This window comes from Bos indicus, chromosome 4 (assembly GCF_029378745.1).
Source record: "Bos indicus isolate NIAB-ARS_2022 breed Sahiwal x Tharparkar chromosome 4, NIAB-ARS_B.indTharparkar_mat_pri_1.0, whole genome shotgun sequence".
NCBI lineage: Eukaryota > Metazoa > Chordata > Mammalia > Artiodactyla > Bovidae > Bos > Bos indicus.
In genome coordinates, this window is record NC_091763.1 from 79298946 (window position 1) to 79311613 (window position 12668).

At 43.2% G+C, this 12668-nt stretch overlaps 1 protein-coding gene across 5 annotated transcripts in view; it reads left to right on the forward strand.

Moving 5' to 3' along the window:
* The window catches only part of GLI3 (GLI family zinc finger 3), a 318095-nt gene that overhangs the window by 233970 nt on the left and 71457 nt on the right, over window positions 1–12668 (forward strand). For all 5 annotated transcript variants that reach the window (XM_070788049.1, XM_070788047.1, XM_070788050.1 and 2 more), the window contains 3 exons: window positions 4360–4573; window positions 6022–6135; window positions 7686–7826. In XM_070788049.1, the coding sequence (XP_070644150.1) occupies window positions 4360–4573; window positions 6022–6135; window positions 7686–7826 (469 nt within the window). The remainder of the gene's footprint in view (window positions 1–4359; window positions 4574–6021; window positions 6136–7685; window positions 7827–12668) is intronic.

The window sequence follows — 12668 nt, forward strand, 5'->3', positions numbered from 1 at the left end:
GGCGGGGCCAGGAGCTGAGGATGCACGCAGTCTCTAGAAGCAGGAAGAGGCCAGGTGCACAGAGACTCCAGAGGAATGCAGTACTGCCCAACCATTGGAGGATTCTGACCTTTGGAGCTATAACAGGGCAGTGTTGTTGTTCGGTCACTAAGTCGTGTCTGACTGACTCTTTGTGACCCCATGGACTGCAGCACGCCAGGCTCCCCTGTCTTTCACTGTCTCCCAGAGTTTTCTTAGCTTCATATCCATTGAGTCGGTAATGCTATCTAATCATCACATCTTCTGCCGCTCTTTTCTCCTTTTTCCTTCAGTCTTTCCCAGCATTAGGATCCTTTCCAGTGAGTTGGCTCTTCACATCAGGTGACCAAAGTATTCGAGCTTCAGCTTCAGCATCAGTCCTTCCAATGAATATTCAGGGTTGATTTCTTTTAGGATTGATTGGTTTGATCTCCTTGCAGTCCAAGGCACTCTCAAGAGTCTTCTCTGCACCACAATTCAAAAGCATCAATTCTTTGGCGCTCAGCCTTCCTTATGGTCCAACTCTCACATCCATACATGACTACTGGAAAAACCATGACTTTGACTATACAAACCTTTGTTGGCAAAGTGATGTCTCTGCTTTTTAATATCCTGTCTAAGTTTGTCATAGCTTTCCTTCCAAGGAGCAAGTGTCTTTTAATCATGGCTGGAGTCACTGTCCACAATTATTTTGGAGCCCAACAAAAGAAAATATGTGACTCTTTCCACTTTTTCCCCATTTATTTGCCATGAAGTGATGGGACCAGTTGCCATGATCTTAGTTTTTTCAGTGTTGAATGTTAATCCAGCTTTTTCACTCTCCTTTTTCACCGTCATCAAGAGGCTCTTTAGTTCCTCTTCACTTCCTGCCATTAGTGTGGTATCATCTGCATATCTGAGGTGGTTGATATTTCTTCCAGCAATCTTGATTGCATCTTGTATTTCTCAAGAGAGCCAGTGTATTTTGTTTTAAAACAGCTAAACTTGTGGTGATGTGTTGCAACGGCAACTCATACCTTGGGAGAGTGGTTCTGTCACTCATCGACTCATCTTGAGGGGCTGCCCTGTTCCTGGCAGTGTTCCGGGCACCAGGGGTTAGTGAAGAACAAGACAGGCCAGGGCCCAGCTCCCCCGAACCTAACATTTGGAGGGAGGGAGAAAAAGAGAGCCTTGTCCTGCAGTGAAAACACAGCTGTCAAACAGGAGTACATGATGCCGTGAGGAGCTGTGGAGGGGGCTGGCTTAGATGGGCCTCGGCCTCAGGGGGCCTCTGTGTCTGAGGAGGTGGCATTTAAACCGGGGTCTGAGTAACCAAATGCAAGCAGCCATGCTGACCTCTGCAAGGACACGGGAGTACTGGGATACAGAGCTTAGGATGACGGTTCACTTGGCATCAGAGAACAGGGGGTGGTGGCCCCTGTCCCCTGCCCCCTCCCACTGGTGGAAAGTCCTCAGAGGTTCTTTCCATGCTCTTGGGAGGATGGTGATGTTTTTTGTTCTACTTGACATTACATGCAGTACCCAGTCATCCCCCATCCTCTGTTTCTTCTTTATACAACTGCAAGGACTACCTCACAGGCTGTTCTAAAACCAAGAGGCGACTTGGCTCTTGAATTCATTCACTGACGTGGTTACAAGGCCAAAAACATCTACTTCTGCCATCAAATCCTAAACAGGCTTTGTAATCCTGAGCAAGTAGCCTTCCTCCCAGGAGCTGACAGCAGTGCCTGCTCTTGTGGGGTGACGCAAGGTCTCTACCTATGTCTGCTATCGCCCAGGTCTTTGCACACAGAGGAACGAGCGTATCTGTTGCTGGCTCCTCATGAATAAGTAGAGACCACTAAAATTTGGTGGTCCAGGACGTCTCTGGCAGTCCAGTGGTGAAGACTCCACGCTTCCAATGCAGGGGGCACAGTTTTGATCCTTGGTCGGAGAACTAAGATCCCACATGCCTCTAAGTACTGCCAAAAGATAAAATAAATTTAAAATTTCAAAAAAATAAAATTCGCTGTCCCCTTCTGTATGTTCTTATATCCCTTGGAATCTAAGAGTTGACATGGATTTTGACCAGTGTTTATTCCTGTCCTGTGGTTTGAACAGTGAAAATGCAGCCCCAAAAGGGACAAAACCCACATGGGTTGAAAGGTCTTGCAGCCCTTCCTACATCTGCTGAGGTCAGAGATTTCACTCCTGGGGACAGGGCACTGCAGCACCAATGCTGGCCCTGCCTTTTTTCTTCTACAGCTTTTTAAAAGTACAAATGGACCTATCCTATCTGGCTATTAACAGTTGTAAATTGCATTATATACACAACTGAGGGCATTTCCTGCCTTGTGAAAGGCAGGAAAGACTACCTCTAACCGTCTTGATTATTAATTGGGTCCTAACTTTTTTGAGCTTCCCAATATTGGGCCCCCCAGAATTAGAGGTGTACATGACCCAAGGGGCCCACTTACTAAGCCTACCTGATCATTCAGATTCCTGAAACTCAGAAGAGACACATGGAGTTTTGGATAGAGTCCATATCACATTGTAAATATATAGGTAATGGGATCTTTTAGTTTTTCTTTGTTTTTTTAATGAACAGAATGAGGTAGTTACACTTAGGAATACCCATTCACCAAAAGAAAGGGGGGGATGGGAGGGTTAAATCATTGTGTTTTTTGATGAATGGCTTGTACACCAAAAAATAAATTGGACAGACTGGCATAGAGCTCAGTGAACATGAAATCAGCTATTAGAAGAAAGCTTGTGAACAAATTCTGAGGCAGATATGCATCTTTTGATTAATGCCCTATCAATCATCCGCACAGCTACCTTCGCTAAGTCTTGCTGTAATCATTCATGGTTGCTTTCGGAAATACTGGCAGAAACTATAGCGCTGCAAAAGCGAAATATTATTACTGATTTCTCCCCAACTTACTGTGAACAATGACTGTTTTCACCAGGTTTCTGCTCTCCTTTATTAAAGAAACACAATACAGAATGAAAGGAGGGTTCCTCCAAGCCCCATGAAATTCTCCTAGGGTATTCTTAATGATATTCAGTCTTAAATGGGCAAGCTATTGTAATGCAAGGTTCTCTGTAGGAATAATAGTAATGTAATCCCATTGAAATTGCTTTTTATGGATTGTAGTCAAATGGGCAAAATGTGGAGTCACATTAATGAAGTGAGTATATCTTCAGCATTATTACTTAAAGTTGTTGAAATGGTTTGAATTTTGTTATTGTAATTATTATATTCTCAGTTAATGCGCTCAACGGCAATAGTAATTAACCCACCAGATTGGAAAATTTTCATGAATTGTACCTTTGACTTTGCAAGAAACCTTGATTCTTTCTGGATCTTACACAGTAGGATGGAGAAAAGATCTATGTATGTATATATTTTCCCAGAGTATTTTTTTTTTAAAGGAAGAAATTTTCACGAATGCAATTACAGTGTTTGGTGCTTTTTTTTTAAAGTCATCAGCAAATTCCTCAAGAGCACTTCATTCTCTTAAGAGGACTGGATTCCTAAACTATGCTGGTGCAGAAAACAATCTGGCACTGCCCACTTGTCCAGAAATCTTTAGGTCATCGTGGGGCTTCCTCAGAACTTCCGGTAGCCTGGGAAATACTCGGGCATAATGAAGTGGTGACAGGCATTAGCATGTATAATGGACGTTAATAGACATTGAGTGCTCTTTAGCTGGAAGAGGGAGCGATGCTTTCCCATTGGAATATTGCTCCATTGAAGCTCATTGATCACCGATTTCAGCTGGGAGAGGTTAATCCATCAGCTTCTGTAACCAGACGGCACTGATGGAAATTCTTTAGGTGGCATTCTGGATGAACCAAGCTTTCCATCTTTACAAACAAATGAGTGATATGACAAGCATGGTGTTCAAAACACATTTAACCAATTGATTTTCTTTCCTCTTGTAATAAGATCTGGAGACATATGAAAGTGTGCAGGGTGAGCCGAGATGAAAAGAATTGCTCCCTGCGTGGGGACTTACAGGATGAGGAGCCGATAAAAGTCCTATAAAGCATGTAGTCACCCATTCTCTTTGTTATATAAAGTTTGTTATTGCAATAAATAGCGTTATTGAGCTGATGCCTTTTGCTTCCGTTGTGCGGAATCTTAGGTCTGCGTATCTGTGCACATGCCCACATATGTCCCCTCTAAGCCATCACCTTTCTCTAGGAAGTTTTGACATGTTGGTCAATCATCGTTTTCACTTTTTAATTTGAACACACAGCCCTGATGCAACCTGGGGAGGAAAAACTAGATATAGAGGTGAGCTGGTCTCTGCATCCCATGCGAATGATGGTTTTCCCTCTATTTCCCACCTGCAGCCCTGCCCTGAGCTTCACCTACCCTTCGGCGCCCGTGTCCCTCCACATGCATCAGCAGATCCTAAGCCGACAACAGAGCTTAGGCTCAGCCTTTGGACACAGCCCTCCGCTCATCCACCCCGCCCCAACTTTCCCGACCCAGAGGCCTATTCCCGGAATCCCTACAGTTCTGAACCCCGTCCAGGTCAGCTCCGGCCCTTCCGAGTCCTCACAGGTGAGAGAGACATCTTGATGACCTGGTTTGTCTTGGGAACCACAGAGGAAAGCCATGGGGCCACATCAGCCTCGGATGCGCACAGGCCATAGCATCCTCACAGCTTCCATACCGCAGCCTGTCCACCCAACCCAGGCTCTCTGTCTTCAGGTTTGGTGACTGTGCCATGTATGTGCTCCTCAGGAAAACAAGAGCTTCTTCCACTAGTCATTTTATCCTTGGTGGAAAAGCTGCTTGATCTGGCTTCCCTCTGACCCTGTGTGGTCTGCTGTCCATTCAATAAACATACATCCCATGGATAGAGTAATACAGAAACTTACAATACTATGTGTAAAATGGATCGCCAGTGGGAATTTGCTGTATGACTCAGGGAACTCAAACAGGGGCTCTGTGACGATCTGGAAGGGTGGGATGGGGAGGGAGATAGGAGCGAGGTTCGAGAGGGAGTGGACATGGGTGCACCTATGGCTGATTCTTGTTGATGTTTGACAGAAAACTACAAAATTCTGTAAAGCAATTATCCTTCAGTTGAAAATAAATAAACTTTTAAAAAGTTTAATAAATAAAGTAAACATACATCCCTTGAATGGATTACTGTCTTTCAGTCCCTGTGTGCTGGACTGTTGGAGTTCTTTTAAACCCAGGATTCCAGCTGTTTTCCACTAGCTTTGAAAAGCCACCAGGAGTTGGTACTCATGATTAAAAACAAGGAGACACCTCATGAATGCCTCATGAATATCCTGAGTTTTTTTTTTTTTTTCCAATTTTTATTTCAGTACAGTTATTTACAGTGTTTCAGGTGTACAACAAAGTGAATCCGTTCACATATATCTTTTAGATTCTTTTCGCGTAGAGGTCATTGCAGAGTACTGAGTAGAGTTCCCAGTGCTACACAGTAGGCCCTTACTAGTTCTATTTTACATATGAATGCGAGCTTGCTAAGCCGTTTCACTTGTTCCAGCTCTTTGCAACCCTATGGGTTGTAACCCTCCAGGCTCCTCTGTCCATGAGATTCTCCAGGCAAGCGTACTGGAGTAGGTTGCTGTGCCCTCCTCCGGGATCGAACCCAAGGATCGAACCCGTATCTCTTATGTCTCCTACAGTGGTAGTCAGGTTCTTTACCACTTCTGCAACCTGGGAGGCCCATTTTATATACAGCAGTGTGTATATGTCAATCCCAGTCTCCCAGTTTATCCCTCTACCCCCTTCCCCTTGGTAACCATAAGATTGTTTTCTACATCTGTAACGCGATTTCTGTTTGTAAATAAGTTCATTATCCTAGCTGTGAACACATTTTCCAAACTCTGCTACCTGGAAATAGGAGCCTTATCTGTCATCATTCTAGTGCCAAAGAAGCCTGCTAGTCTCGAGTTGTGTGTTTTGGCTGTGGTCCTGCTCGTTGGTCAGAATCTAATTTTTGTCTCTGTCCCTGCCAATGTGACCTGCAGAACAAGCCCACGAGTGAGTCTGCAGTGAGCAGTACGGGGGACCTGGTGCACAACAAACGCTCCAAGATCAAACCAGATGAAGACCTCCCCAGCCCAGGGCCACGGGGCCAGCAGGTGAGGGAGGTGCCTGACTCAGGCACCTAGCCTGGTGCCTTTCACAGCTTCGGCTTGTCTGCTGTGTTCTTGGCCTTGGCTGTATACACGTGTTTGACAGATGGCCAGGTCTGGAATTTGACTCTGTTTCTCCAGCTCAGAAGCAAACACACAAAAATGCAGGCAGCTCTGTGGGGTAGATACTTGAGTTCATAGAGTAAGTGGTTGGATGCATTTGTTGTTGATCAGGGATGTGAACAAACTTCAGGCTATGGCTCTGATCTTGGGCCTGAATTACGAGTGCCTGGCTCTCAGCCCGAGCAGGGCAGACCAAGGAAATTCTCCACAATGATCATGTTCTTTCTTGTTCTTATTTTGCCACTTCCCACTGGCCAGGAGACCCTATAGAGCCAAGAGGGATCCCGCCACAGCTAACCTAATCTAAGGTTACTTCAATTCTGGCTCTTTACCCAAAGTCCTGAAAGTACAAGTTTAAGTTTCAGTTTAGTCTCTGCTGTTACTGAGATCCTGAGTCTCAGTTTCAAAAATATTTAGATTATGCCCATCACCCTATCTTTCAGGTTCCTTGTGCCCAATATGGAGCTCAATGAATATTAATTCAGTGCCTGAGATAAGGATTGGACAAGAGTCCGGATGTGCACAGAATCTGGACCCTGAAATTGTCAGGCTGTTTTAGCCCAAACTTAAGCCCATGTTTCCTTTTCAGGGAGCACTTGAAAGATGGAATGCATGGGTGTCATGCGTTTGCTCTTACATTTTGTTAATTATACATAAACACTTGTATACAGCTTTTGCCATCTAACTGCAGGTCAGATCCTGAATTTACATACCTAATCATCTCCCAGAATTCTGGAAATTCTTTGTCTTTTCATTTCTGCAAAGCTGCCTTAGAAGCCTAGAAAAGACTATGCTGCCAAGTTTTAGATGTTGTGGCTCCTGGGCAGGGAGTGTAGCCTTGGAGACCAGAAGTTGAACCAAGGAGACATCATCCCTGTAAACATCCACAGAGTGCCTCTCACACCCTCCAATTGCAGGGAGAACACAATTAGAATTAGCAGTAAACCCTTTCCCTGAATTCCAGACTATGAGAATAAACAAATTAATATGCTGAAAAGACTTTAACTGAAAGAGAAAGACCAGTCTTTTGGGTAAAGACTACATGACCTAGTTTGATTGCTTTTCTTAAGAGATGACATCTTAGTTTTTTGGGTTTTTTTTTTCTACCTTCGTACTCAGGATAACAAAGTTTGGCCTCACCATCACATCAATATTCTGGTTTGGATTATTGTCTTTAATCACAAGTTAATGACCTCTGAAGGTGTATTGGGTAAATCTGAAAAAAAAAAAAAAAGGCACAAAAATGATTCCATCTCTGGTTTCTTCAATTCACAAACACAGTTGTTAGACCTGGGCTCCATTTTAATTCCCCCCAAAAAACTGCATCTAGAGGAAGACAAGCCTTCATCAAGTCTCTCCTTTTATCCGCCCTTCTACTGTGTCTGATTTTTGTCCCCCTCTATCTCCTCGCTTCCCCCTTCCCTGCCTTTCAGGAACAGCCAGAAGGAACAACCCTGGTGAAGGAGGAAGGGGACAAAGATGAAAGCAAACAGGAGCCCGAAGTCATCTATGAGACAAACTGCCACTGGGAAGGCTGTTCTCGAGAGTTCGACACCCAGGAGCAGCTGGTGCATGTGAGCGAAGGGGGCTGGGGACGGGGCTTACCACTAGGTGACCTTTCCTGTGGCCTCAGCTCCCCTGACCCAAGCTGAGTCAGCTTTCTTAGCTAGTGGCCTGGCACACTGGCGGGGGCTTTATGACTCTCTGAGAAGAAAGAAAACTCTGAGCCATGGTGCTTGACCTGTTCAGTCAGCTAAAGCTTAGTGTAAAATTCAATAAAGTCTTCAATACAGTGTAATGACTCTGATCCTGTAAGCCAGAAAACACTATTTTGAGTTAGCGACTTTGATGGTTATTGAGTCATAGTAAGCTGGACATGAATTATTATTAACCTTTTAACCAAGTTTGATTTCAGCCAAGTCCCAGTAACAATACAAAAAAAAAAAAAAAATCGGAGGGGTGGGGAAAGTTCTTTTTTTCCTTTCTGCCTTACTGTCCTCACCCTCACCACTTCAGGACTCTCCCATTATTTAAGACAGCAGTTAGCATTCTCTATGAGAAGTAGGTAATGGTTCAGGATAAGCCATTAGCACAGTTTCTTGGCTTGAAGCTAATTCTTGCAGGCCCATAGTTATTAGAAAAAAGTGATATGTATTTTAAAATGTGTATAGTGATGTATGTTTTGGAAACTGCAGCGTGGTCAGATTGAGAACCTCACCTTCTCTTCCCACACCAGATTCAGAAGTCTCTGCTTTGCTCCCCTGCCTGTTATTTCAGAAAATGCAGGGCACCCCACCACCACCCCCACCCCAACACACACGCGCATACTTGATTAGCCCTGTGTCCTCAGCTGGTGCTTCATCTTTGTTTGGTACTTTCTCAGACCAGTGGAGTCTCCCTGGCAAATGGGACCAGGAATAGCTGAGATGGAAGGGCATTTAGATAATCAGGGATGAAACAATGTCAAAGCACAGGGCTGCATTAAGGCATTAAAGATGGTTTGCCATGTGGAACCCTTTTGTAAGCTTTAAATACGACAGAAAATCTGATGGAGTAGCTTTCTTTGGGATCCCCTCCTCTCCCTTCCCCTGTCACTCAGACGTACCATACATATACCCACTCCATTCTCTTTTACACTTTTTATTTTTTAGGCTATTCCTTTCACTTGATAACTCTCCTCCATTTAAACACTGTGCTGTGTGCGCTGTACTGTGTCCAGTCGCTCAGCTCAGTCATGTCTGACTCTTTGTGACTCGTGGGCTGCAGCCCACCAGGCCCCTCTGTCCGTGGAATTTTCCAGGCAAGAATACTAGAGTGGGTTGCCATTTCCTACTCCAGGGCATCTTCCAAACTCAGGGATTGAATCCTTGTCCCTTGCATCTCCTGCTTTGGCAGGTGGATTCTTTACCACTGCACCACTTGGGAAGCCCGTTAAAACACTAAGATTATACAATTCCTGACACACCCTCCATGTTTCATATGCTGCGTGCATGGGCTTTTTTTTTTTTTTTTTAGTATAGTTGCTTTACAATATTGCGACAGTTTCTGCTGAATCAGCTATACGAATACATATATCCCCTCTTTTTTGGATTTCTTTCCATTTAGGTCAGCACAGAGCACTAAGTAGAGTTCCCTGTGCTAAACAGTAGGTTCTCATTAGTTATCTGTTTTATATATAGTGATGTATATATGTCAGTTGCTTGGGCTTTTGAAGAGTGTCTTCTGTACCCTGGCCCATCTGCTAATATATGCACATGCTGCAGTTACATTATTATTATTATTATTATTGAAAGTCACTCAGTCGTGTCCGACTCTTTACGATCCCATGGATGATACGGTCCATGGAATTCTCCAGGCCAGAATACTGTAGTGGGTAGCCTTTTCCTTCTCCAGGGGATCTTCCCAACCCAGGGATCAAACCTAGGTCTCTTGCATTGCAGGTGGATTCTTTACCATTTGAGCCACAAGGGAAGCCTGAGAATACTGGAGTGGGTAGCCTCTCCCTTATGCAGAGGATCTTCCTGATCCAGGAATCGAACTGGGGTCTCCTGCATTGCAGGCGGATTCTTTACCAGCTGAGCTATCAGCAGTTACATTATAGGGTCAAATACATGGTTTACCAGGTTTTAAAGTCCATCATATATAGAACATTTTGAGGGTTTAACATGACATCTGGGTCCCTCCTCCCCATTTCTTTTTTAATTATGTTTCCTTGTAATAGGATAGAGAGAATTCTAGATTTCTTCAAGCCAGCAAGAAACTAAAAGTCAAATGTTTTTAATTAGGGTGTATTTCCAGATTTTTCCATGAACTTAATTTGATTCCTGCTCTTTAATTTGATGCAAGTGTTATTTTTAAGCCAAGCCTGACTTAATGGCCTTTTATTCTTGCTGACTGTTTTAATAGAAACCACAGACATTGTAACACTAAAGAAGAAAAAAAAGTTTGGAATTTTTCTTTTAGTATGGGGAAATAATCCCGAAGAGGGGAAGAGGCCAAGAATACCCTCAGTGATAGAGTGAGTGAACAGCGTACTTGGGAAGAACTATTTGTACAAAACCTGTCGTCATAAACGAGCTGTTGGCAGTGCTGCTTGCCCTTTAAAACGTCCTTCTGAGAGAGGACTCAGTCTCATGGTGCCTTTTCTGTGGACAAGTCATTTTTCCAAGGACTACCCTGATTTTGGTCCAGCTGTTATCAAATGGGAAAGGCAATAGGAATATATTCTAAGTCTACATTTAAAAGGAACCGTGTTCTTCATTAGAGGCTGGTTTTAATGTAACATTTTTGGGTTGTGGTGATACCTGCATATTCTCCATGCCTTCTATGCCACAGGAAAGTTTTTAAAAGACAGTGGATATCACAGATACTTCTATCTAATCTCACAAAAGGTTTTAGGTAGGAAAGATGCTTTAACAGAGAGTTCTGAGTAGTTTTAAGGCAAGGCTGCTTCACCAATCAATTAAATGGCCACCATGATCTGTTTTATTATTACAACTAGGGAGTGAATGACACATGCAGTGACACTTTTTAACTTCAAATCGGCAAGAAGAAATTTGTGTCAGGAGTAGGAGACTACCCAATATATTCGCTTTGTGATATTAGTTTTAGTCTGAGATTAATTATAGGAGTTCAGGAAACTTAGCTAAGTGAAATTAACATTTTTAACTTACAAAAACATAAATAAGGATGCTGGTTTAATACCACTTCTTCCATACCTTTTTACTTGTTATCTGGCGTGCGGAAATTCCAAACTTGTATGTTCAAATTGATTTTCCTTCGCATAGCAGGCATAATAAGTGCCTTCCTGCTCATGGTGAATCTGATAACTTCAGCAGTGGCCTGGTGTATTTTTTTTTTTTTTGTCAATGGAATGAATAGCTAGTTCAAGTCCACCTAATTACTTGGGTGGCAGTCGGGCCAAAAACCAGTGGCAGAACCCAGTTTTATAGGGGCAGAACGAAGTATGAACTGTGTGCGCTCCTGCGACTCTCCTTGGAGAGAGGACATTTTGTGAATTAGTTGCATTTTCATGCTCCCGACAACCAAGAGGCAAGGTGTTAAACCATTCTGATGCCCTGCCTTATTTATAGCCATAACCCATTCTTTTTCCCCCTCTTACAGTTAATAGAAAGATTCATGATTCTTCATGGTTGTCTATCTAGTGTCTGACAGTCCCGACTGCCTGCGAAAGCAAGTCACTATCTATAATTGATATCCTCCCGTGGAATAGGGTGCTGGCTGCAATTGAAGGGCTTTGCTGAAAGCTCTTAAATCCTGACAAGTTCTCCCCTTGTTCTGGTTCAGTCGCTGAGCTGCACGGTTGGAATTCCAGAGTCATTTGAACTTGGTGCAGAAGGGAGACATGTGTTTCGCATTAGCAAATCACAGAGTTGAAGAGGAGAATTAGGGACTCAGCCGACTTTGCCCACCAGGTCGTCTCGTTTTCAGTGTACTGCACTCCGTGTTCTCTTGAAAAGATGACCCTGGTCCATTACTGTCCGAACAGATGGGCTAAATATTGCCTTTGCCTTCCCTTCTCCTTTATTTCAAGCCCCTGTCCGTCTCCCACGGTGTGTTGATTCCAGGTTTGCTGTGAGGTCTTTATCACTGGGATGTTTAATTAATTTCTCTTCTCAGCAAGATAATTATAATTGGGCTCCATGACTCTCCAGCTAGTATTAAATTTGTCATAAATTTACTTCTATGCCCAGAAGCTAAGAAGATAGACGTATTTTTTTGTTAGCTGGTTTTTAGTGTACTTTGCTCCCTTCTTAGTTAAAGTAGGAATAACACAGTAAGAAGGACATAGAGTACAAAAATTAATTTAGAGTACTTTTGATTAAGACCAAATTTACTAATGATTTGCCAAGATGCCAGCATTTTCTCTTACCTTGACATGTGAAGACACATATTCTAACATCTCAAAACAATGTGAAAAGTCCACACTTCCCCTTTAATCTCAGATGAATTAATTCTCTTTTTGCTGTTGTGCATTAGATATTCCAAGACACATTAATCTTACATGTTTCTGAAAGTTGTAGAATATTGGTTCACAGCATGTGGTTTTTGTTTTGGTTTGGTTTGGTTTAGTTTTTTTGCTGTGTAAAACAACTCAAATTCTATCTGCTGGCCTGGGTTCTGGAAGAGATGAGAGAGGCTTCCAAAACTTCCTAAGACCCATTTCCCTCTTGTATTAATTCTGTCCTGAAAGACAGTTCCAGCTTTGGCTCTTGAACAATGGAAAAATATCCAATATGCGTTGCCTGCTGCCTAAGTTAGTCTCAGGTTGTTTGCTTCTGAATGGCGTTGTGTGTACCACTGATGCTTTGAGAGGCTTTTTAAAAAGAAGGAAAGGGAATATATGTGAAGGACGAAGAACGTGTACCTTGGTGTGAGTCACCCCTGTCAGGCTT